Below are 23,843 nucleotides of genomic sequence, written 5' to 3'. Positions count from 1 at the left end.
GCATCTCTACTAGTGATGGACTTTGCTACTTCACCTTTGGAAAAGCCCCCAACAGGGAGTATTTGTGTTGGGCGTGCCCCTACGCTCTCATGAGCATTTTGAATGATAGTCATAGAGGAATTTTACAGGTGATTGGCTGTTGGATCCGGTATTTAGAAACTTTTTCCATGGAGGTACAGGATGCCCACCAATCACCTGGTATTTCTCGGTATCCAACCTTAGATCCTGTCTGGGACTACCTTTCTGTAGTTTTCAGAGTTATTGTCATCTCTCTCAAAGACTTGGATTATAGAATTAGCTTTGTCAAATCTTTTTAGGACCTGCCTCAAGTACTCAGCATCCAATTAATCAAATGTGTGGAATTTGTCTCCAGTCATCATTTCTTTCACACCCAGGGCATCTCTGATGTACACTGTGGTTTCTTTGTTGGATGCTGTTAGCTGATGGATTCTTTCAGGTTGAGCTTCCAGCTGTTACCCTAATTCAGCTTTGTCTGTTCTTATGTTTCCATCAGCATGGAAAAGGGACATAGGCACGGGTTCTTATTGGGTGAAGAACAGTTGGTGTTGAAATATCATCTGTGCATCTTGCTAAGGAGAGCGCTTTTCAGAAGATAGTTTCTGGACTGATCGCTGCTGCTATCGTCCCTCCATTGCCAGATTTAAACTTCACTTGCTTGTTCATGTCAGCAAATGTTTTGATGCCAGATTTCTTGACAAGGCTGAAAAAGCTGCATGTCCCATCAGAATCACAGATCTCTCCATTTGTTCTTCACCACTCTTTTCTATTCTCAGTAGAGACTCCTGTACATCTCATGTTACATGCCGTCCAATAGATATGTTGATAGGTGCCTCTGGATGTGAGTCAGGGTCAAATAGGTTTGTCATATTGTTGATGACATGGTTGGTAAGAGCTGTAACGTGCTCTTCTTGCCTCCACAATGAATAGGGACAGACTTGTTTGAGGGCTTTGTCTTCACTACTTCTTGTTAGGCCACTTATTTCTCTCATAGCTTTTGCATATTCATAGTATGAAACTGTATATTGTCATCTATAACACTAATCTGACCTGTGCAGAAGTGTCACTGAATTTAAAAAACTAGTTTCTGGAATATTTCAAAGGCTAGTACTGCATGCATAGGCAGTACAAATTAAAACATTCTACCAGGCAGACTAGATGCTTCATCATATGTAAAAAAGCTTCCAAAGGAGAAGAATAACATTAGGAATTTGCATACATTTATATCTACTCATGATGCAGTACAAATTAGGGACATGCAATCTACTGCTATGGGTGCACAACCTTCATCATTTCTTAAAAAAACAATGCTTCCCCATGCAAAATCAATAAAAATCTTTTAATACATTGTCGTTTGGTAACGATGATTAACAGGAACGCCATTAAGATATTATAATTAACGTAAACATTAAAAATTGTTTCAGAGTAGCAGGCGTGTTAGTCTGTATTCGCAAAAAGAAAAGGAGTACTTGTGGCACCTTAGAGACTAACACATTTATTAGAGCATAAGCTTTCGTGAGCTACAGCTCACTTCATCGGATGCATTTGGTGGAAAAAAACTTACTTTTTTCCACTTTCTTACTTTTTAAGAAAAGTACTCCTTTTCTTATTAAAAATTGTAATTCTAGTCATGTTGTGGTGTTCCCGGAATTGAGCAAAAAATGACTTTCATTTTGGGTATCATTGTTTCACCTCACCTACAGGTTTACAGCACCACTTGACAGCTCCACATTGTACCTCATCTAAGCGTGCATACAATAAGCTTTCAAATGATATATAATGTGGGTATATGTAAGGAGGGTACATTAAACTCCAAAATATGACTGTTTTGGAGAATTGCCGCACACCGAAGAGCATATGTTTTTCTCATAAAGGAGCTTCAGAAAACTAATTTTGGGATTTCCTTTGCTTTGCCTCAAACAGTTGAACCTGTAGTAAGACTAAAGAGGAGTGAAGTTTATAGTTATTCCTATGCTTCAAAAGAATCTGTGTTCTTGTTTCCAAGTATTTTGAGGCAAAGAGTTCTGTAATTACTCTTTAATTTCAGATTGTAAACTCTCTGGGGCAGGGACTACATCTTTTCTCAGTTCTGTAAAGACCCATATATTTTTATGGTGCTATACAAATATTAATAATTAATAATTCACAGCCTTGAAGACTTTGATGTAGAAGAAGAAGATGAAGAAGCACTGATAGAGCAGAGAAGATTACAGAGACAAGCAATTGTTCAGGTAGGCGACTGTATTAAAACCCTCAGATTACTGAAGTATAGTAAAAACCTTTTTTGTCTTACTATTTCTTTTAAAATAAGATTGGAGACAGTGACATTTTTCAAGTGGACGCTTACATTAATAAAGCTAAGGCTGTCACAATCTGTCACTTATTTTTCAATGTGGTTGTAAAAATATTGTCTGGGTTGAAACTTACATTTTTGGTGCACAACCTTTTTTTAAAAACTTAAACAACCTATTCCAAATGAGTCATTTTTGTGAGAGTTGGCTTTTTTTTAGATTTTGTGTAACTTAAATGACTATAAAATTATATAGTAATTGCATCAAAGGATAAACATACATTTATTGTCTTCACTGGTATATTGCTGATACCACAATGACAGTAGAGTGGAGGTTAAGGCTCAAAAATATTGACTGTAATCTGATTAGTCAGTTTCATTTGAAATGAATGATTTGTCTTCTATGTAAGCATCCAGAAAGCTGAGCAGAATTGGTGTGATTTTTGCCTGTTGTGAAACTGTTAGGTACCATGAATGCGGTTATCTGATATTCTTAGCATACTGTTGTCTATATTTTAAACCCTTAAAATAAGCATTGATAACAACAGGTGCTTAATAATAATAATGTTACCATTCTGGGTGGTTATTCTGGATGCACTGGTGCTACCTTGAGAAATGTTACTAGCCAAACCCCCCAACTCACACAAAACGGAGTAAAAATACCTTCCACCATACTCAAAGGATCACTCAACTCAGACTCTCATGGCCCACCAAGGGAAGCAAATTCCAAAGGTCAGTGCTCTTAACTGAAAGAGCCCTGCTGCTAATCCTGGACAGTATAACCTCAGGATCTGACACTAAGATCCTCCTAAATTGTTTTTAACTTCTGGGACAGGGCATAGAATAAAAGGACATCCGTCAAATGGGCTCTATATCATTCAGGGCAGCAAAAATAATTTACAAAATTTTATCTTTGTGATACATTTTTATACAAGTATTGAATAACTTAAAGTGAATACAGGGAACTAACTGAGATCCTCCAGTTCAGATACTAAAATTGAAAATAACACTTGAGATTTCTGTACTTTCAAACTAATACAGAACAGTAAATGTTTTAAGTTGCAAGACTCAAAGCTCTTGTTTTCTTCTTGAAGCATGAGTTCACTTCTTACACACCAGAATGTTAGTAATGGACTTCTCAATGCTGACGTTTCGCCACACATGGTCAAGTGCTCTCCCTTCTTGCCTTGCTTTCTTCATCAGTAAATCAGTTTTTACAAAGGTTTTATCAATAAATCTAAATGTCTAAAAAGGTATTTTTGAAGTATTGTAAATCAAACTTGAAGATTTGGACAATAACTTCTTGTCTCAGGGTATATTTTGACAACACATGTTTCTTTCTGTATCCTACAACTAGCATGCTTCACAATTTGATTAATGTTTCAGATAATGTATAAAGAAAAGATACAGATTAAGTTCTAGAATGAACTAGTTAGACTCAGGAAAAAGTATGCCCCAAAATACCCAATAAAATTAGATTGGGACAAGTCATGATGCTGAGAATAACTTGATAAAGTTTCTTTGCAGAAATACAAGTACCTAACTGAAGACAGTAACATGTCTGTGCCATCTGAACCAAGCAGCCCTCAGAGCAGCACACGTAGTCGTTCAAATTCACCAGATGACATTCTAGAACGTGTAGCTGCTGATGTTAAAGAGTATGAACGGGAAAATGTTGATACATTTGAGGCCTCTGTAAAAGCCAAACACAATCTCATGACAGTTGAACAGAATAATGGTAAGAATCTGAAATTTCATTATGCAATTTGAAATGAAATGCCTAATCTGTTTTGCAGGCATATTTTGTTCACATTTCTTAATATCATAATTTCAGACTTGTGAAGAAAGTTAATTCTTAGACAGTGTTGAAAATGTCCCCCCAGAAAGTTATAAAACTGAACTGTTAAAATAAAACACTTTCTGAGGAATGGTGGTGTGAACATGAGAATTTTTCAGTGTTCCTAATTACCAGTTAAACAGTCAGTGCTGCAAATTAGGACGAACAGACATTAATGCCTTCCTTTATATTTAAGAAGGAACCGTCAATTTATTTTAGTTTAATGTATTTTTAAATCTCCAAGATATGTGAAATTTTCTTGGAAGATCGCAAATTGTTTTTCTGCTGATTTTATTTTTTCCTTTTCTGTTTGGCAAACCTTGACTTATTTTCATTTTAGTCATTGTCATTGAGGAATGTGCACAGATCTGTGAATATTTTAATTGCCACAAAGCCAGAAGAAACTTGTACCAGGATTGTGCTTTGCTACGCAAAAAATTGCTTTTATGGGTGGAAGGATTTGTTTTGTTCCCCAAAAAAATGTGTAGCAAAGTAATGTTGGCTTTAAAATAATATCGTAAAGGCCCTACTGGGTAAGACCAAAGATCCATCTAGCCCAGTATCCTACAGTGGCCAGTGCCAGGTGCCCCAGGGGGAATTAACAAAACTGGTAATCATCAATTGATCCATCCCCTGTCGCTCATTTCCAGCTTCAGGCAAACAGAGGCTAGGGACACCGTTCCTGCCCATCCTGGCTAATAGCCATTGATGGACCTAGCCTTCATGAATTTAACTATTTCTTTTTTGAACCCTGTTACGGTCTTGGCCTTCACAACATCATCTGGCAAGGAGTTCCACGGGTTGACTGTGCGTTGTGTGAAGAAATATATTTTTTAAATATAGGACCAAAGCTTGCCATGGCTGCTTTAGCAAGAGAAACAAAGAACACCTGTCTGGTGCATCCTGTGCTATTGAAAGTGTGTTACTCCTGGGGGAATTCTGCACCACTGCGCACACGCAGAATTCATGTCTTCTGCAGATTTCTTTGCTTCACCACAGAAATATTACTTCTGATGGGGAAGCAAAGGGAAGCTGCAAGAGCAGTCACATGCCCCTCACCAGCAGCATGGGCGTGTCATTTTGGGAGCCCGGAGCAGCTGGTGGAGAGCTAAATCACTGCGGGGGAGAAAGAGGGGCAGGGCTTGGCTGGTGACTCATACCCTGCACACCAGGTTCAGCTGCTAGTCCCGGCTGGGCACATGGGAGGATGGGACTTCCTCTTCCCCTGCACGGAGTGGCTGGGCAAGAGCCAGGTCAGACCCATCCCCAGGAAGCTCCACACCATGCCGATGCCCCACCCCCCTGCCCCTTGCTTCCTGCCCCCATCACTCATCGGCCCTGGGGAAGGGGTCACTGTATGGGGAGCTGCTCTCGCGTCTGCCCAACCCCGTGCATCCAGAGCCCCCCTGCATCCAGACCCTACCACTGAGCTTCATCCCCTGCGTCCGGAGCCAGCACTCAGACCCCCACCACCCTGCTTCCAGACCCCCACCTCTGGACACAGACCATCCCCTGCTGAGCCTCCTGCACTCAAACCCCCACCCCAGTGAACCCTGCTGTCCAGTACCTGGAACCTCCCTGCTGAGCCCCAACCATCTTCACCTGGACCCCCCACTGAGTTCCATTCCCCTTGCACCTGGAAGTCCCCAACCAGGGGGGTGCATTCAGATCCACCCTGCACCCAGACCCTCCATCGAGCTACCTGCACCCAGATTGCCCCACACAGAACCCTCTCATCCTACACCTGGATCCTCCCACACTAAGCCCCTCCACATTTGGATCCTGTCAGGCTTAGTCTGCTGCTCCACAGCGGGATTGGGAGCCAGGGTTGGGCGTGCATGTGTGCAAGACTCTGTCCCTCTTGCTTGCTACCTTGGTGTGCCTGGAACAGAGGGGCATGGCCCTGGGGTGTTGGTGGGGCAGGCCCAGCCCTTGCACAGTGTCAGAATCAGGTCCAGCCTCACCATTGAGTCCATGTCCTGGGGCGGGGGAGGGATGCACGGTGATCTCCCATCTCCCTGCAGCCAGTGGCCTGTGCACCCCACAGCCATGCTGGAGCCTCCACATTTATTTATTGGCAAATAAAATATGTGGAATTTTGCAGAATTTTAATTTTGTTGGCGCAGAATTCCCTCAGGAGTAGTGTGTTAACTGGGGCTGTGGGGCACACTTTGTTCTTTTGAGCAAGATCAGAGTGCAGTTCAACCTGTTGTTGCATGCAGCAATTGTACTAGTTGGTTTAGAGGCTAGGTGCACCCTCTGGCTCACAGACCGCACACCTCTTAGGGATGCACCTCATTGAGGTTGGTAGTTTATCCTAGCGCTCCGCTGAATATTCTGAAAAGTTCTTGTCCTATTGTTAGTGTGTTTAGGGAGCCCCCCCCCCCAACAAACTGGCTTCCTCTTCTTTTATATCAGTGTAACAGAGGGACTAGATGGCAGAATTTAGTGCAGTCATTTCCAGCATGTAGCATGTTAAGAAGTGCTTCCTTGCTGGTTTTATAACCATTGATTAACAAAATATTTTTTTCTAGAGCTGTGCGCAGTTCTGTCAAATATTGCTGATTGTGGTAGGATTATCTAGAAAGAATAATCTTGTTTCAACTCTGAAAAATACACCAAATCATCAGTTTGCTAAATTGAAAAGCTAATATAAAAATAATAGTATTTAGAAAGCACCCTGCCAAGACACACTTTTGTGTGCTACACAATTAAAATACTAAATAATTAAAATACGAAATACACAATATAAAAACTAAAGACAATACAGTTAGAGAAAGTCAAAGTAGTAGTACTTAAAATTAAAAAGCGATAAATAATTTTGTTCTAGGATTTTAAGGGTGGGTATTACAATAACTAGAAACATAAAATGAAAGCCAATTTTAAAAGATTGCCCTGCTGCTTGTCAGAACCAAGTTTTATCTGTGTTGTGACCTCCTGTGGAGGCAGTATGATCTGCCATCGGGACTAGCAAATGGCCAGAGTTCAAATGTGGGATGCGATATGTGCGTGGGACAGGCAGGGAGGGGGGAAAGGGAGACTAAATGAGAAGGGGCACACAATATTTTGGATTCATCATTTTGCATAAACAGCTTTTGTATAATCTCAGTTTAATTCTCCTTTATTTCTGATGTAGATATTGTTCAAGAGTAGAAGTGTAAGGGAATACCAAATTCTGTGGAATGTAGGTAACTTTGGGACTAAAATGAAAGACATTTGAGAAGTAGGGTGAAGTGCCCTCCGTCTCTTAACGGCACTCTCTGCTTGATTAAGGGCCTACATTGGTTTCAATTGATTCCAGTCCAGTCATCTATCATAAGGAGGCTGGGGGCTGTCATATGGGGCCTTGAAAGTTCAGGATTTGGGGGTGTAATGCTAGGTGAAATGGTTCCTCAATACTCTGGCAGGGATGCATGTAACTTACTCCAAAATATTAAAATTACTATACTTTAACATGTTATGATATAATTCCAGTTCTGTCTTCATTAACATGCACCGTTAATGTATTTTTCTTTTACTTTATCAACCCTATAAAATATCTGTGGGACATTAAAGATGATTAAATGGTAAGAAAGGGATAATCTTGCCTGCATTTTAAAATGTTTCTTTTAAATAGAACATACCATCAGCTATTTTATCTATCCAGTCAAGAAGATTTTTTTCTGGCTGTGAGAGAGAAACTTCCAGGGAAAGAGTTTTGGGGGTTTAAAATTTTTAATAAAGTACCTCATATTATTGGCCAAAAAAAAATCCAAGTTATATACTCAGTCTACAGATTATGCATAGGAATGTGTAGAATACAGAATTTTTTCCTGTTACGTGAATTGTTGGAAAGCCATTTCAGTTGTCTTCAATTGAGATATTTGCTTCTTTTTTTTTTTTTTTAAGCAAATGAAAGATTTTAAGCTCTGTGTTGCATTTTTAAACAGGTTAATTATGTAAAAGAATATATCATAAACCAACATAATCTAGGAGAAATGGTAAAAGAAGTGCCTGGTTGTAGTCTCATATAACTAGTAAATAAGTTTAATGCTGTATAATGTAGATTCTTAATATAGAGAAGATTACTGCTAACACACCAGAATACCTCTGTTTGTTGGTAATCTGTGCTTTTAGTTTATTTCTTCCTTTCAAGTTGAGTAATGTAAATTTCCTTTTAAGGCTCAGCTCAGAAGAAGCTATTAGCTCCTGACATGTTCACAGAATCGGATGATATGTTTGCTGCATACTTTGATGTAGGTAATTTTAGAATGATAATTTATGCACGTTATTTGCTCACTGCTGTGTTATTAAAGAGACACTGTCAAGTCGCTTATGCCTGAATTTTGACTCACTAAAATTTGTAAAATCAGGTGGATAATATCTTCTGAAAACTTTAATAAAAGTCCATTGAGCCAGATCTTGAAATTCTTATAAGTACCATCCAGGAAAGCTCTCACTGAAGTAAATGGGAGTTTTCCCTGGATAAACACTGGGGGATTTTGCCTATTGTTTATGCAGGACCTGCAATGGCTTTTGTGTATTGTCTTTGCAGAGGAAGCACAAAGTAATATACGAAAAAACAAAAAAGCTACTCCCAGAATTTGTACAAAAATCTCATAAATAGGACTGTAAGTTTGTCATCATAATTGGGAAAATGAAGTGAGGTGGGCATCATGGTAAGTGTCACCTCAGACAAAGGGAGACAGGATTGTTAGTCACAGACCGGTTTTGTAGTTACAACATTGCCTTTGGAAAAATGCTGTAGGATTTAATTAATCTACTTGGTTCTCCTTATAGGTTCAGGATATTTTTATTTTCTCTCAATCTTCATGACATAGTTTAGGTGGCACTTAGCATCCTATGTCCTTTCATGTATACTGTTGTCTTGGACTACCCTGGTAGTTTAGTGTTTGAAAGGGGGATGTATGCCTCTGTAACAGAGCAGGCTCCTCTCCTAACCTGAGATCCCTCACAGTGTTTGATGCTTTCTGTTTGTTAGCACCACTGTGAGTTTTAGTTATATTACCTCCACAAAACCACCAGCAAGATCCTGTGCATCAACTCTGTCTACAGTTTTCTCTAGTCCTTAGCCCTTTTTCCAGGGGAAGGGAGAGAAATATATCTGACCACGCTGATCTTGCGTCCTCTAGGCTCTGCTAGCCTCCTCTTTTACTTCTTTTTTCCAGTGCTTTTTAACTGTCCTCTCAGCTAATGGGATAATTAGTTTCTTAGCTCAGGAGCCTTCTCCACTCCTCAGGTCTGATCAAATAATTAAATGTTTCACTCCTCCTTTTGGGAGGTGTGGCAGCTAATTACTGCTTAACTTATCCTCCCAGCACTCTGTCACAGCCTCCCATATAGCAAACATCAGTCTAGTCCTTAGTGTTGTCATTTCTGCAGTATTTTCACTAAATAATTTACAATACATACATGCAATCGAATGGGATATTTGGGGCTTTGAAAGCATCATGTTTGCATGTACATTCAGTGACCTGCTTATTTACATGCAAACATCCCAAAATGTGTCAAGGATGGATTTTTCTTTTAAGGAAACAAAACATAAAAATCATAGAATTAATGATTCATACCAAATGTCATTCTTTAATTATAAGTGATGTCACCACAAATAAAGGGATAACAAAAAGCCATTGTAGTGCCACTCCATTAACAACAAAGGAAAACCCTTTAAAATGGAAAAAAGGTAAAATTGTTGGGGAAATATTTTTATTTTCAAGGTTTTACAACCATGATGTAAACAATAGAGATAAAGAATAAAAATAAAATGTAGAAAAGTACTTGATATTGTGCCATTTAAAACAGTTTATAAATGGTTGACAGTTTCTGGAAGGGAAATGCTTATCACTTAATTGAAAGTGCTTTTTTAGTTTTGTACGTACACCGGATCCTCGCTAGAACGTGGGGTTTGGGATCCATGCGCGGTACTGCATTATAGCAGGGGCCTCATTACCATGGATCCCAATTTAAATTTGGGATCCATCGCTGTGACTGTGCTATATGCGAATCTGCACTATAGCAACACGCGCTCTAGCGAGGGTCTGCTGTACTTTTTAAATTTGTCATACTGATATTGATGGCTATATATTGCTTGTAGTTGTCTCTTGCTGATTCACAGTATTGATAGTAATATCCATTATGAATGAAGTAAGAAGCAATTTCACAAAAAAATTCAAGCATACCACCACCTCAGAATGTCCTTTTCTAATTTTGACAATTATATTTTAGTTTTATTTATAATTGATAATTTACTAATAAATATATTGTAGTATTTTTTGGTAAAAATATTGAACTCTAAATAATATGACACTGTAGTATTTTGCAATTAAAACTATCCGAGAAGCTGGGGGAGAGACCACAAATCTTGTGTGTTACTTGGAGTGTACATTAATGATTTACTAAATTTTACTTATGGTAGCAACAAAAGCTTTACGTATCTCTATATTTAGTAGTAGTTCTATTGACTTTTCTCTCATAATTCTCATACATTGGTGCTTAAGGGATATTTTGTGTTTGATACTTCCTTTCCTGAAAGGTCAATTTATTATTTGAACTGTAGAAATAGAAGAATATTTGTTAGGAATGAGATGATAGATAACTGAATGGATTTCTAGTTTTCATAAGTAAGTGTTATGAAAAATCACACTTGTATACAAAAATGTATTTTGAATATAATAAAAAAGCTAATTCTCTGCTTTATTTCAGAGTGCTCGTCTTAGGGCTGCTGGCTTTGGAAAAGACTTCAAAGAAAACCCCAATCTCAGGGATAACTGGACTGATGCAGAAGGCTATTATCGTAAGTATTTTTTGCCAGCTTAATTTATATTGTTGTCTAAAATAGGGTTGCTAAATGTAAAAGCACCTTATTGAAAAGATCTGCAAAATTATTTTGAAATTGCATACCATAGTGCCATCACTTAAAGTGTGGCTCACCCAAAGCAGCTGCATGTTCCTGCACTATAGTGCCCTGCCAATCTGCTCACAGGTGTGTCACAGAATCTCCTGCACTATACTGCTCTGCCAAACTGCTCACAGGTGTATCACAAAATCTAACAGTCAAAGTGAAATTAAAACCTATCCAAAGTTATTTACAGCCATGAGATCTCCCTCCAGAAGGAAGGGTGACGTCAGCACGCTTGCCATGATCTGAAACCAAGAAAAACAGCATGCAAAGAACCTTGATGCCCATCGTGCTGTAGTTGTCACCCAGGACTCAGAATGGAAGCGCTTCAGTGAGCACATTTCTTCACTACTCAATGTTAAACTCAGCAGCAGTTAATAAAGACCAACAGAAACGTTTCTTGTAGTGGGATGAAATGGAAAAGCAACTTCTAACATTGTTTATGAAAAGACTCCTGACCAAAGGAAGCACAGTTTCAGTTCCCCACGATTTCCACAAACCTAGCTACAAAGCTCTGTAGACTTGACACAATAATTAAGTGACTGCACTGTGTATCTTTGTTTTTTTTTTCAGAACTATACAGAGAAGTTTTTTGTCAATTATTCTACTTGTGTGTACGTAGCTCAGAATTTATCTTATTTTCCTGTTCATTTTCTTTCCTAGGTGTTAACATAGGTGAAGTTCTAGATAAACGTTACAATGTTTATGGTTACACTGGCCAGGGAGTTTTCAGTAACGTAGTGCGAGCCAGAGATATGGCAAGAGCAAATCAAGAAGTGGCAGTCAAAATAATCAGGAACAATGAACTAATGTAAGTCATGTTTTGTTAAATAGTAAAATAATGGGATTTACAGCACTAATAATCTAATCATAAAGGTGGGGCTAATAATAATCTTATTAATTACATGTATTGAAAAAAATTTCTAGAAAATCTTTCAGTACTTGGTTTTATTCCCACTTGATGTTTCAAGTGAAATAATCTCAGGTCTATCATAGTCAATAGAAATCAAAATCCGATTGATTACTATACATAATTATGCATTTTAATAATATTTGGTAGCAGAGGGGCAAGACTTTGCCTGTGTGGAAAGTAAATTGTTTGCAGATCTTTTGAGAGCTAGAGTCCCTTGTTGGGTAGTGTAAAGGTTACAGTAAACAATATTATCCAGCATAGTTGCAATACTGTGAATTGAAAGTTCACTGCTTTTGTAATTTTCTTTCCTTTCTCCATGAAGATTTTCAGTGTAAACCTCCCCTATCTATTTTAACTAACGATTTTAAAATCTCTTATTTTGTTACTTTGTTATTCCATTAATTATAATTCCATTATATTTAAATGTGAATCTGGATGTGAATTTAAATATTAAGTGAACTCTCAGTATCATGTGCAACCCATTCAGCAGAAGATTTGCTAACAAGTATAGTACAGTTTGTTAAATAGATATTGGATTGATTTTTATTTTTTTTTAAACAGCAACTCTCTCAAAACCCAGTATTGAGTCAAACCTCACAACCCTGGGTGGTAGGGCGAAGTCTTACCTCCATTTTACATGTGGGAAAAGGCAGAGAGGTTTTATATGGACATATGAAACACAAAAAGGTCCAGTCATTTGTCAAAGACAATAGATGTTGAGACTAAAAGTCAGATCTTTTGACTTTTAGGGATGTGTTAACCATAAGACTGTTACTGCCTTCCTAACTTTTTGAGAGCCAGCCAACGTAATGTTCATGTTGGATGTGATGTATAGAATTTCAATAAGTTCTGGGTCCAAAATGTATTTCTTTGTTTTTAGGCAAAAAACTGGTCTCAAAGAACTGGAATTTTTGAAGAAGCTCAATGATGCAGATCCAGATGACAAATTTCATTGTCTGCGATTGTTCAGGCATTTTTATCACAAACAGCATCTCTGTCTGGTATTTGAACCACTCAGGTAAAATGAATATGAACTGAATTGTGTATAAAAATGAAAGTAGATTTAAGTGCATTTTAATCTTTTGTACTCTTAACTTGTACATTTTCTTTACATTTGGACTTTTTACATTCTGCTCTTAATATGTCGGTAAACTTACTTAAGGAAATCAGTTCAAAAACCGCTTCACAAATATACAGAGTACCACTACACTATTTTAATCTACTTAAAATGACAGTGTCAGGGTGACATCTGGTCCTGACAATTGGCAATTCTTTTTACCACTATATTTTTCTTTCCTAACATTCATAGTTCCTTCTTCATCTGGGATGGTTTCAGAGGTTCAGAATGCATTCATATCATTTGCTAAGTATGTCTGGGGACATGTTACCTGTGTGTATACAACTATGTAGGATACATTCAGAGAAAAACGATCAATAGAGTGATTCAACCTTTAATTTGTTCTCTAAAATGGTATAAATGTTCAGGTTTCTTGTGACAGACTAGATTCTGTACTTGGTATTTTATGGCAGTGGACTCAAAAATGTGTACTATGCAACTCTTTTGGGGTTACATTTCTACACCAAGACTATCAGAGTACTATGAATCCTAAGCTTTGTATGTGTACTATCAAGTAATATTCCATGTATCCTGGGGAAAGCAATATTGAGGTTTATGAAGTAATAATTGTATGCTGTGACGGGATCCCTGGGGTATACCCTGGAACTGGGGTACTGCTGTGCCCTCTTAACTCTCCAGCTCTCTCTCAACTCTGGGCTGTCTCTCACACTGCTTTGCTAGTGACAAGCAACAAATCCCTCCAGGCACTGTTATCACTCAGTACAACAGCATGTGGAGCCCCACACCTAGCTAAGTTGCGTGAATGCTCCCTGAGACCCTCTCAAATCACACAGAGAAAGCCACCAGAAAATCTCCCAATCCCCCAGCCTTGCATCCCAGAACTGTACCATCTTGCCCTGGTCAGAAGCCTAACCAGTATAAGTTCATTACCCAGTCTGCCACTCCCTCAATGTGGAGAGGACACAAACTAGCCTTTTTAAACTCAGCTGAGATTTCTGAAGCACTTTAACCAAAAGACACTGTTTTAGGTAAAACATAAAACAGATTTATCTACAGAAAGATAGAATTGAAGTGATTATAAGTGATGGGCACAAAAGGTCAGAGATAGTTGCCAAAGAAAATAAAAGGTAAGTGTGTAGTCTAAATCTTAAACCATGTTAGACTAGGCACTATTTGGTTCAAGCCGTTTTTCTCACCTACTGGATATTGCAGGTAGGCCACAGGTCTTAAAGCACAGGCTTCCCCTTTAAGCCTGGGACCAGTCTCCTCAGTTCAAGTCTTTGTCTTCCCAGCATTCTTGTTGCTTCCAGTGTAGGCTGGGGAGGAGAAGAGTAAAAGCATGATGCCACTCTCCCCTATTTTATATTCTCAGTCATGTGCCTGGAAAACACTGACCCAGACATGTCCTGGTGGGCTTTGCCGAGTCACCAAGTTGAGCAATCTCCCATTGTGTGATGCTTGCTCAGCCCTCTTACAGCATTGTAAATCCCTTGATTACAACTCCCCTGCTCATTAACGGTCGTTATGATCTTTCAGTGCCCGCCCAGGTGTTGGTCACCTCCTTTGTTGTCACTGAAGAACTAGCAGTGGACAACTCGCAAACTTACAACATATTTCGATAATAACCAAGCAGCAAAATCTCATAATTTCATACACTCTAATGATATACATATTCTGACAGAACAGTGGGTTTCAGTGGATCGTGACCTTTCATATGATATCTTAGATGGCATGCTTTGTTTTAAATTTCACAACCATTTGTTTTAAATATCACAATGATGAATATGGAAGTTGCAGGATGCTACTTGGAGGTACAGCGAGTCACAACTAGATTAATAACCTGAGACCAAAGGATATTGTTTTATGGAGCACCCAAAAGTTATCAGCATGCAGAAATGTTTTTGTCCTCAAATTCTCTGCTGTATTTGGTTGTTAAGTCCCTTTGATCTGCTAGTTTGATAAATATTAGCCAATCTATTTGCCTATGCCAACAACCAACATGGCCACCTCAACTTCTGTATTTCTCCTCCCCAAGTCCAGTCAATATGTTTTCCTGCCCTATTTTGCCCCTTGAGAAAATTTACAAAAGACCATACAGCTGTTGAGAAACTATCATAGTTTTTACACAAATGAGACCCTCAGTGAATCCTAATGAAGTTGCATAACTGCTAGATAAGCACAGTCATGTCAGTAACTGTATAGCATCTCTTGCTCTTATTGGCTGAGATTTCTATTTCAGTATATGGCCTGATGACAAGGAATCTATTTCAAGTTGGTCTGGTTTAAGTGATTTTTTTCCTACTGCCTAAAAGAGAATTAGTTTATGTACTTAAAATTGATTATTAAAATATAAATATGCTATTCCTTGCTTAATATTTTTCCTATCATTTTTATATACATAAATAGTATGAATTTACGAGAGGTACTGAAAAAGTATGGAAAGGATGTCGGTCTCCACATTAAAGCTGTACGGTCCTACAGCCAGCAGTTGTTCCTGGCATTAAAACTACTTAAAAGATGTAACATCCTACATGCTGATATTAAACCAGACAATATTTTGGTAAGTAATATTTAACACTATAAGACAGCCTGTGCAAAATACATTTTTGTTTGAAAAGGGCGTTATCTGAATTTTAAAGTCCAAATTTTGTCATCCTTTTACTCAGAAAAAAAGCTTTTTATTTTGTATTGGGACAAAATATAATCATCATGGTATAAATAGTAAATAAGAAAATAACTGTAATTCAATCAAATATTCTCTGCTTCCAATTAAAAAACTTTAACACTAAACATAACCTAGTAACCTGGAATTCTATCCTTTAAACCAGCACAGCGACTCCCCAGATCCACCTTCATGTTCCACTCATATTTCTTTAAAAAGAGGGCTTCAGTATTGCAAAGTAAGGAAGCATTCTTTCTGAGAAGAAAGATTTTGACTTCTTTTGAGAGCATGGTAGAAAATGCTCCCTTTTTGTGAGTGCTAGCAAAGACATGTCTGCTGCAAGAGCCAAACATGCTAGCTGGCTCTAAATTGAGATGATTCCTTTTGTTTGTATGAGGGGAATGGGAAAGACTCCTTAAATTCTCTTCCCTGTACCCTTGCAGCAGAGGATAGGCACAGCGTCATGGGAGTTAAACACCAGAACGCAGGTTGCTTTTGGTTCGCTTGATGTATTTGTGGGCCACATGACAGATTCAAATCCTACAGAATCTGAGCTTTCACTTACTTAAAAATGCAAGTTTCTAGTCTTCTTGGTTGTGAAAATAACCTAAATATGAACCTGGTGTAAGCAATGAACTGTCTTTTGAGTGTGCATCAATTTGAAACGATATCTGAGATCCATTAAGTTCCTGTTATCCTTCATTAATCCTATTGGGGTGTTAACTCTAAAGCAGAGGTTCTCAAGCTTCATTGCACCACGACCCCCTTCTGACAACAAAATTACTACACGACCCCAGGAGGGAGGACTGAAGCCTGAGCTCACCTGAGCCCCACTGCACTGGGTCCGGGGGCCAAAGCAGAAGCCCCAGGACTTCAGCCCCAAGCAGCAGGGTCTGTAACCTCAACCCCACCACCCAGGGCTCAAGCCCTTGGGCTCAGACTTTGGGCTCGGGCTTCAGCCCTGGGCCCAAGCAAGTCTAACGCCAACCCTGGCAACCCCATTAAAACGGGGTCGCGACCCACTTTGGGGTCCTGACTCACAGTTTGAGAACTGCTGCTCTAAAGCATAATCATGGTATTTTAAATATTAACATTAACTATTTAAGTGCTGATTACTTTAGTGGATGGGATGGGGTGGAAGTGAAACTCTCAAAGTAGGAATTTGGAATTGCTGTAGGGAAAGAAATGCAGGGGATAGACAGAAGGAGAATAAAAGACTGTGAAGGTAGAGAAATAAAATTAAGAAAGCAACAAAGGGCAGAAATAAGTAGTTTTAAATGTGAGCTTATTTTTTCATGGAGGGATGCTGAGTAGAACAATAAGATACTGAACAAATAATAGAGAATACATGAAAGTTTAATGAGTAAAAATCATATTCTACCATTGAGCTTTATGCAAATAACTGACTTGAGGGCCATACAGGTCTTAAATTTATACCCTGGCCGTTTAAAAAAAAAAAAAAAAAGGAGGGAGAGGGGGCCAAATTTATATGTAGTATAACTCCTTTGAAGCCTCCAATAAGAAATTTGGCTCTGCTTCTATAAAAACATGTTAAAAAGCTGTTTTTAATAGTCAGGTTAACTTAGGCTTGGTCTGTAATTCTGTTTTCAACCTCTTTTTTTCATTTGCCTACCCCTAAAAAATTTCTAATGGAGGTGCCAGACCCCTTTGTAAACTTAGACATATTCTCAAAAAACAACAGGGAGTCTTGGTGGCACCTTAAAGACTAACAGATTTATTTGGGCATAAGCTTTCGTGGGTAAAAAACCTACTTCTTCAGGGTGCATCTGAAAAAGTAGGTATTTTACCCATGAAAGCTTATGCCCAAATAAATCTGTTAGTCTTTAAGGTGCCACCAAGACTCCCTGTTGTTTTTGTGTGTACAGACTAACACGGCTACCCCCTAATACTTAGACGTATTCTGTGGACCTCCAAAGGTCCGTTGAGCACAGGTTGAAAACCACTGGTCTACACTACAAACTTTTGTTGATATTACCATGTCACTCAGAGGTCTGGAAAATCCACACCCCTGAGTGATGTAGTTATACCAGCCTAGCCCCCCGTGTGGACAGCGCAAGCTCTCTCCCGTCAGCATAGGTAGTGTCTTCACTAAGCGCTAGAGCAGCGCTATAACTGTAGACAAGGCCTAAGGCACAGCTAGGGTTAACTTGATTCTCCCCTCCCAATTCTGAGCTTGCGTGAATGGAAAATCCAGTTTGCCTAATTATCTTGTTTAATTTGATTGTTCAAAGAGATTAATCTTTTCTAACCTGACTATATTATAGATATTATATATCTCTCTCTGGCTGAACTGTGTTAAAATAACTTAGCTTTTCTTAAATACATTTTTAAAAACCAAATATATTGAGTTAGAATCCCCTGAAGGAAATCTGAATTGTTCCCTTAATGTTATCTAAGGTGAGAAGTCTGACTAATTTGAACTGATGGAAGGCTTCCCTCCGTTCTCTTGAAAGCATCAACTAAGAAATAATTTCAGTGCTTAGAAGCATGACTTATAATAGTATTATAAAGGATTATAAAGACTTGAAATAATGAAGAGGATTAAGTTAAATGGAATAGTCAAAAACTCCTATTCTAGCTCTCCACACAAGTATCCAGAAACCAATTTAAGTGCTCAGATTGATAAGTTATATTATACATTTTAAGGTTCAATCAGGACTTTCTTCTATGTTCCCTACAAAGTTTGATCTTGGCTTAACTAATCTGTGGTCTGTCCAGCCACAGAATGAGATTAGATTTTTTTCCCCCAAGATGATATCTCTTCTTATTAGCATGGTTGAAATAATCTGTAATAAATTTAACAATGTAGTATAATCATTTTAACCAAATAGATGTCTGAAAAAAGTGAGCAGGCAAGAACTTAAGACCTTTTCTATTTCTAAAATTTCCTATTTACTCAATGACTGAAAGAGGTTTCCACCTATAACATAGTTAAAATATTGAGTTTTAAAAATTGCCCTCATGAGTAAGAATACTACTGTCCAAATATTTTAAAGCTGATCTTTAGACCTCTTTGTGAAAAACAAAGGCTTTACGTAAGGAATCCTAAAATAAGCATTCTGTCTTTCAGTTTGTCTGCCCAAGAAGCCTTAAGTGCACCGTTTCAAAAAAGGAAATCAAACTGTGAAAGATCTTAAGGCCTCAGTTCACATCCAAGTATCATTTAAAAAAAAAAAAAAAAAAGTAATGTCCTTTTATGAGTTGGCAGCAGCCCCTAGAAATTACAGCGATCCAAAACATCAGTGCGATCCTCATTTTGATAAAGGAATTCTCTATGGCATCCAGCCATTTACACACATACAGGACAATGTGTTCTAATAGAAAAATAAAGTTCTCTCCTTTATGAGGATATCTTCAGTTTATTCAGGGTCATCTCCAGCATTCACAAATGTTTCTGAATAGAACTTGAAAAATTCTTGTATGCTTTTTCCCTTTGGTGTTTTTTGTATTAGTCATACTAGAAGTTCTGGCTCAATTTAGAATTTTGCTTTTTTCAGTGTATAAAAGTTAGTTTTCACTTTTCCATTCATTCTACAAACAGAAACAAAAAACTACATGCACATGCAACTTTACCCCTTTTTTCTGAGAGAAAATCCTGCTATCAAAAAATTCCAGAGGCAAGTGACTGTAAAGTTAAGCTCTGGAGTGCAGTGAGGTCTCACACTTAAACTTGTGTGAAAAGTAGTGAAGTGCATTGCTTTAATATTAGCAAATGCCTTTTCAACTTGTGAAAGCTGAATAATATAACACATAATAAAATAACATGTTTTTTGACTACTTGAATATATATGTCCTACTGGAATATTTTTTCATATTAAAAATTCTAAATTTTATTACAGTACATACAAAATGAATATTTATGTTTGTAAATGACTTCAACAAATGTTCTAACTTTGTATTGGAGGCATGAATTCTATTTCAAACAGTCTAAAACTTTGTAGAATATTTCTTTTGGCCAGTCTTTATAGTTGATTCATTTCATTTGCATATGAGGTATTTAAGGGTTATTGGTGGTGTGGTAATCTAATAGAGGCTGTATGTTTCCAGCTATAAGAATATTTACCCGAAAAATGACATGAACTATGTAATATTAATTAGCTAATAACTACTAATTCTGATGTGCATTGTTATTACTGACACAGTAAGTTGATGTATGAATACCAGATTTAGAGAGTGAGAATTTTAGCCAGCTCTCTGGATTGGCAACAGAGCTGAGTGTTGCAGTTCATGCTATCCAGGTATGGAAGTGACTTTTGTTTGCTCTGTGCTTGGGATCATTGGGACTTGGCTGCATTGCAGAGGTGACTCTCTTGCACTCTGAGTGGAAAATTATGTGCCTTCATTACATGAGCACATTCTGGACTGATCTTCAGACAGGGAATGTTGTCTAGTTCTGCGCAGGCTGCTACCCTGTCCAATTCTCTGGAGCAGGGATTCTCAAACTTATTTTTTGCTGGGCCCCGCTTTGAAAATATGTCAGGCTGTGATGACCTTCCCCACGCCACTCTTGGTACTGGACATAACTTTCACTGCATCAGTGCAGATCCCTACAGAGCTAAGTAACCATACCGTTCCCCCACTTACTTCTGCACTGCTGCTGGCAGCAGCACTGCCTTCAGAGCTGGGCGGCCAGCCAGCAGCCACTGCTCTTCGGCTGCCTAGCTGTGCGGCAAGGGAAAAGATGATCCCAATAGCCTTGTGGCACCTTAGAGACTAACAAATTTATTTGAGCATAAGCTTTCGTGAGCTACAGCTCACTTCATCGGATGCATTTGGTGGAAATACATTTCCACCAAATGCATCCAATGAAGTGAGCTGTAGTTCACGAAAGCTTATGCTCTAAATAAATTTGTTAGTCTCTAAGGTGCCACAAGTCCTCCTTTTCTTTTTGCGAATACAGACTAATATGGCTGCTACTCTGAAACCCAATAGCCTTGCAACCTCCTTTTGGGTCGAGACTCCCAGTTTGAGAAACTCTGCTCTAGAGAAGTAGATTGGTGAAGTTTTAGGGGATCCTCGGGACCTTTTATATGACCCACTTTTGATCAAGCCAAATATGGCAAGGAAGAGCCATTTCTCTGATGACTGGGGGAAGAGTGACTAGGACTCTACTGCTATTTGAAATGTGTGTATTGGTTCTGTATTTGGGGGAGGCGCACTCTGAGTTTGTGTCAGCTCAGAATTTGGGTATGTTTCTTTTGAAGAAGTAAGACACATTGGCACGTAAATAATTTTCACTTATTAATCCTGCACATTGTTCGGGCTCATGAATGGCAGCCTGGGGAGCAGATTCCAGCCTTTCTCACCAGGTGTCATTCTTACTGTGTACATAGAAGAAATCTTTTTTTAAAAAAAATTGAACACACAGTTCTTTGACATATTTGTCCATGGTTTTAATTTTTTTTGTCAGTCATATTAACTGATTATTTTTGCTGGGCTAATAGCACATGCATTTGATATAAGTAGAGAGAAAATATAAATTTGGAAATGTTTTTTAATAGTCTCTCAGTTTATAGATAACTGTAAAATTAGTCAAATTGATCACGAAAAATGAATTTTAAATTCAGTAGTTTTTATGATGTAGTGCCATTCATTGTCATTTCCAGTATTACAGTTTCATTAGAATATGAGGAACCAAGATAGAGTAGGGGGAACAAATATTAAAGTTAGTTAAGGGGATTATTGGATGATTTGAGATTGTCTTGTTACTGGTATATGACAGTTTATGTACTATCACAGCATCAGTGACAATCTATGTACTGTCACTGTGCCAGTAAAGTTTTTATTTAATTTGCAGGTGAATGAATCTAAAACCATATTAAAGCTTTGTGATTTTGGATCAGCTTCACATGTTGCAGATAATGACATCACACCATATCTTGTCAGTAGATTTTATCGAGCTCCTGAAATTAGTAAGTTTATCTGACATATTTCTCTCTGTATTTAAATTATGTAAATACTTGACTGGTAATTATCATACATGGTATTTGGAACATTGATGCTTCATAGATAATCTTAAAAACTAAAACCAAAGTTAAAACAATAATCTTAATGTAGCCAGTCCCGTGATCTATCAGTAGCAGAACACATTGGCAGCTGGTGAAAGAGAGCTTGAGATGCTCATTGTTTGGTCCTAGTCGGGCAGGGATTTGAGATGTTGCAGAGGCAGAACAGACAGATTTTGGTGAGCAGAAGCTCACATGACCTTTCCAGGGGGGAGGGGTAATTTTGGTTGACAGGTTTCACTGTTTTTTATTTTGTGGTGGCCAGGGCAGGATACAGTTAAAGCCCACAGTCATGGGAAAATGGAAAGACTTTCTCTCTCTTCCTTTGGTACTTTACTCTTCTTAGGAATATGAGTTTTAAGGTAGCTCCTAAATCTGGGTTTATAAGATCTTTTTGCTCTTGTGGGATTTTATGTTTATGCCTGTTTTTGTGGTATTAATTGATGTAATCAGAAAACTCTTCTGTTTCAGTTATAGGAAAAATCTATGATTATGGTATAGATATGTGGTCAGTAGGCTGCACGTTATATGAACTTTATACAGGAAAAATACTGTTTCCTGGCAAAACCAATAACCATATGTTGAAACTTGCCATGGACCTCAAAGGAAAGATGCCAAACAAGGTAAGAAATGTGTAAACCATTTAAATTTCATATGAAATTGCAGTAATGGGCATCATAGTAAAAACTGAATTTGGTCTGATATCTTAACAGCCAGCATATAACAACCTTTTGACTGTAGAATTTGTATTGATTATAAATGTTATGACGTGAAAGTACATGACTTCTTTTTCATAGACTATAAGTGTTAAGTGAAAGCAGAAACCTCTTTTATACACCGACCTGAAAAAATAAATCACGTAAGTAAATGGAAAATAACTGTGTGTGTTATCCAACTGGTTTGAGTGACATTTTATTCAGTTTAGTCTTCCCAGAAGCTGGGAATGGGCAACAGGGGTTGAATCACTTGATGATTACCTGTTCTGTTCATATACCTGACATTGGCCACTGTCAGAAGACAGGATATTGGGCTGGATAGACCATCGGTTTGATTCAGGATGGCTGTTCTTATGTTCTAGTCATTTCTCACAGTTCTCTGAAAGACTGTTAAAAGTGTTAAGTAATTCATATTACTGTAAGTCAGTAGATGTAATCTTCAGTTATGATGAGTCTAAAGTTTTCAAGACAAAGTACTTTACAAAACTCCTGCCTCTGTTATATTTTCAGATGATCCGAAAAGGTGTATTCAAAGATCAACACTTCGATCAAAATCTCAACTTCATGTATATAGAAGTAGACAAAGTAACAGAAAGGGTAAGTTTTAAATGAACTAACTGAACTATAATTTTTTTAAAAGTTTGTGAACTATAATTTTTTAAAAAGTTTTTGAACTATAATAATGTTTATGAAGAAATTCAGTAATTAATGACCTATTAATTAATGTCCTAATTAGTACCAAGATACATTGTGAAGGCTGTTTAAAATATTTTTTTCCCCTGCAGAATGCAGAGAGTTTATTGTGATAGGTTAAATTATGTTCTAGCAACAGGGAATTTCCCTATGGCTTTGCATTTTAGTTTTTTAAAAAAATCTGGTTATTCTCAATCATAAACTGAGTACACTCCTTCATATAATTTAACTTTGAATAAACCTAACTTGAAATTGTGAATAAATCTTAATGTTGCTGCCTTCCTTTGTTTTATTAAAATTAGAAAATGTGCAACTTTTATGTGAAATGTTTGTTATAGAATACTCCCTTAAGCCTGGTCTACACTAGAGAGTTAGGTCGACGCAAGGCAGCTTACGTCAATTTAACTATGTAAGGGTCTATGCTAAAATTTTGCTCCCTCAACATAATTGCCCCACTATGCCAACTTAAAAACTCCACCTCCACAAGAGGCATAGAGTCAGTATCAATGTAGTTAGGCCGATGCAGCGTCAGTATAAACATTGTGTTGCTTACATCGACTGTTACTGGCTTTCAGAAGCCGTCCCATACTGACAGTACAGTCAGTACAAGTGCTTCTGGTTAGGACACGCACCACCAACACAAGGAGCATAGTGTGGACCACAAATCAATTCAATGACTGTGGTGGCTGTATACCAACGTAACTTAGGCCAA

The 23,843-nt window shown here is 37.9% G+C and overlaps 1 protein-coding gene across 13 annotated transcripts in view; it reads left to right on the top strand.

Moving 5' to 3' along the window:
* PRPF4B (pre-mRNA processing factor 4B) overlaps positions 1-23,843 on the top strand; it is a 53,750-nt gene that overhangs the window by 25,416 nt on the left and 4,491 nt on the right. For all 13 annotated transcript variants that reach the window (XR_006279036.1, XR_006279040.1, XR_005290867.2 and 10 more), the window contains exons 5-14: positions 2,168-2,249; positions 3,836-4,046; positions 8,307-8,380; positions 10,848-10,938; positions 11,707-11,854; positions 12,837-12,974; positions 15,441-15,594; positions 21,515-21,629; positions 22,194-22,345; positions 22,949-23,035. Coding sequence is in view for 2 of the 13 variants with exons in the window: in XM_038388456.1 (XP_038244384.1) it covers positions 2,168-2,249; positions 3,836-4,046; positions 8,307-8,380; positions 10,848-10,938; positions 11,707-11,854; positions 12,837-12,974; positions 15,441-15,594; positions 21,515-21,629; positions 22,194-22,345; positions 22,949-23,035 (1,252 nt within the window). In the remaining 11 variants the exon portion in view is untranslated. The remainder of the gene's footprint in view (positions 1-2,167; positions 2,250-3,835; positions 4,047-8,306; positions 8,381-10,847; positions 10,939-11,706; positions 11,855-12,836; positions 12,975-15,440; positions 15,595-21,514; positions 21,630-22,193; positions 22,346-22,948; positions 23,036-23,843) is intronic.

Source organism: Dermochelys coriacea, chromosome 2 (assembly GCF_009764565.3).
Source record: "Dermochelys coriacea isolate rDerCor1 chromosome 2, rDerCor1.pri.v4, whole genome shotgun sequence".
Lineage (NCBI taxonomy): Eukaryota > Metazoa > Chordata > Testudines > Dermochelyidae > Dermochelys > Dermochelys coriacea.
This window is presented reverse-complemented; position numbering and strand designations above follow the sequence as displayed.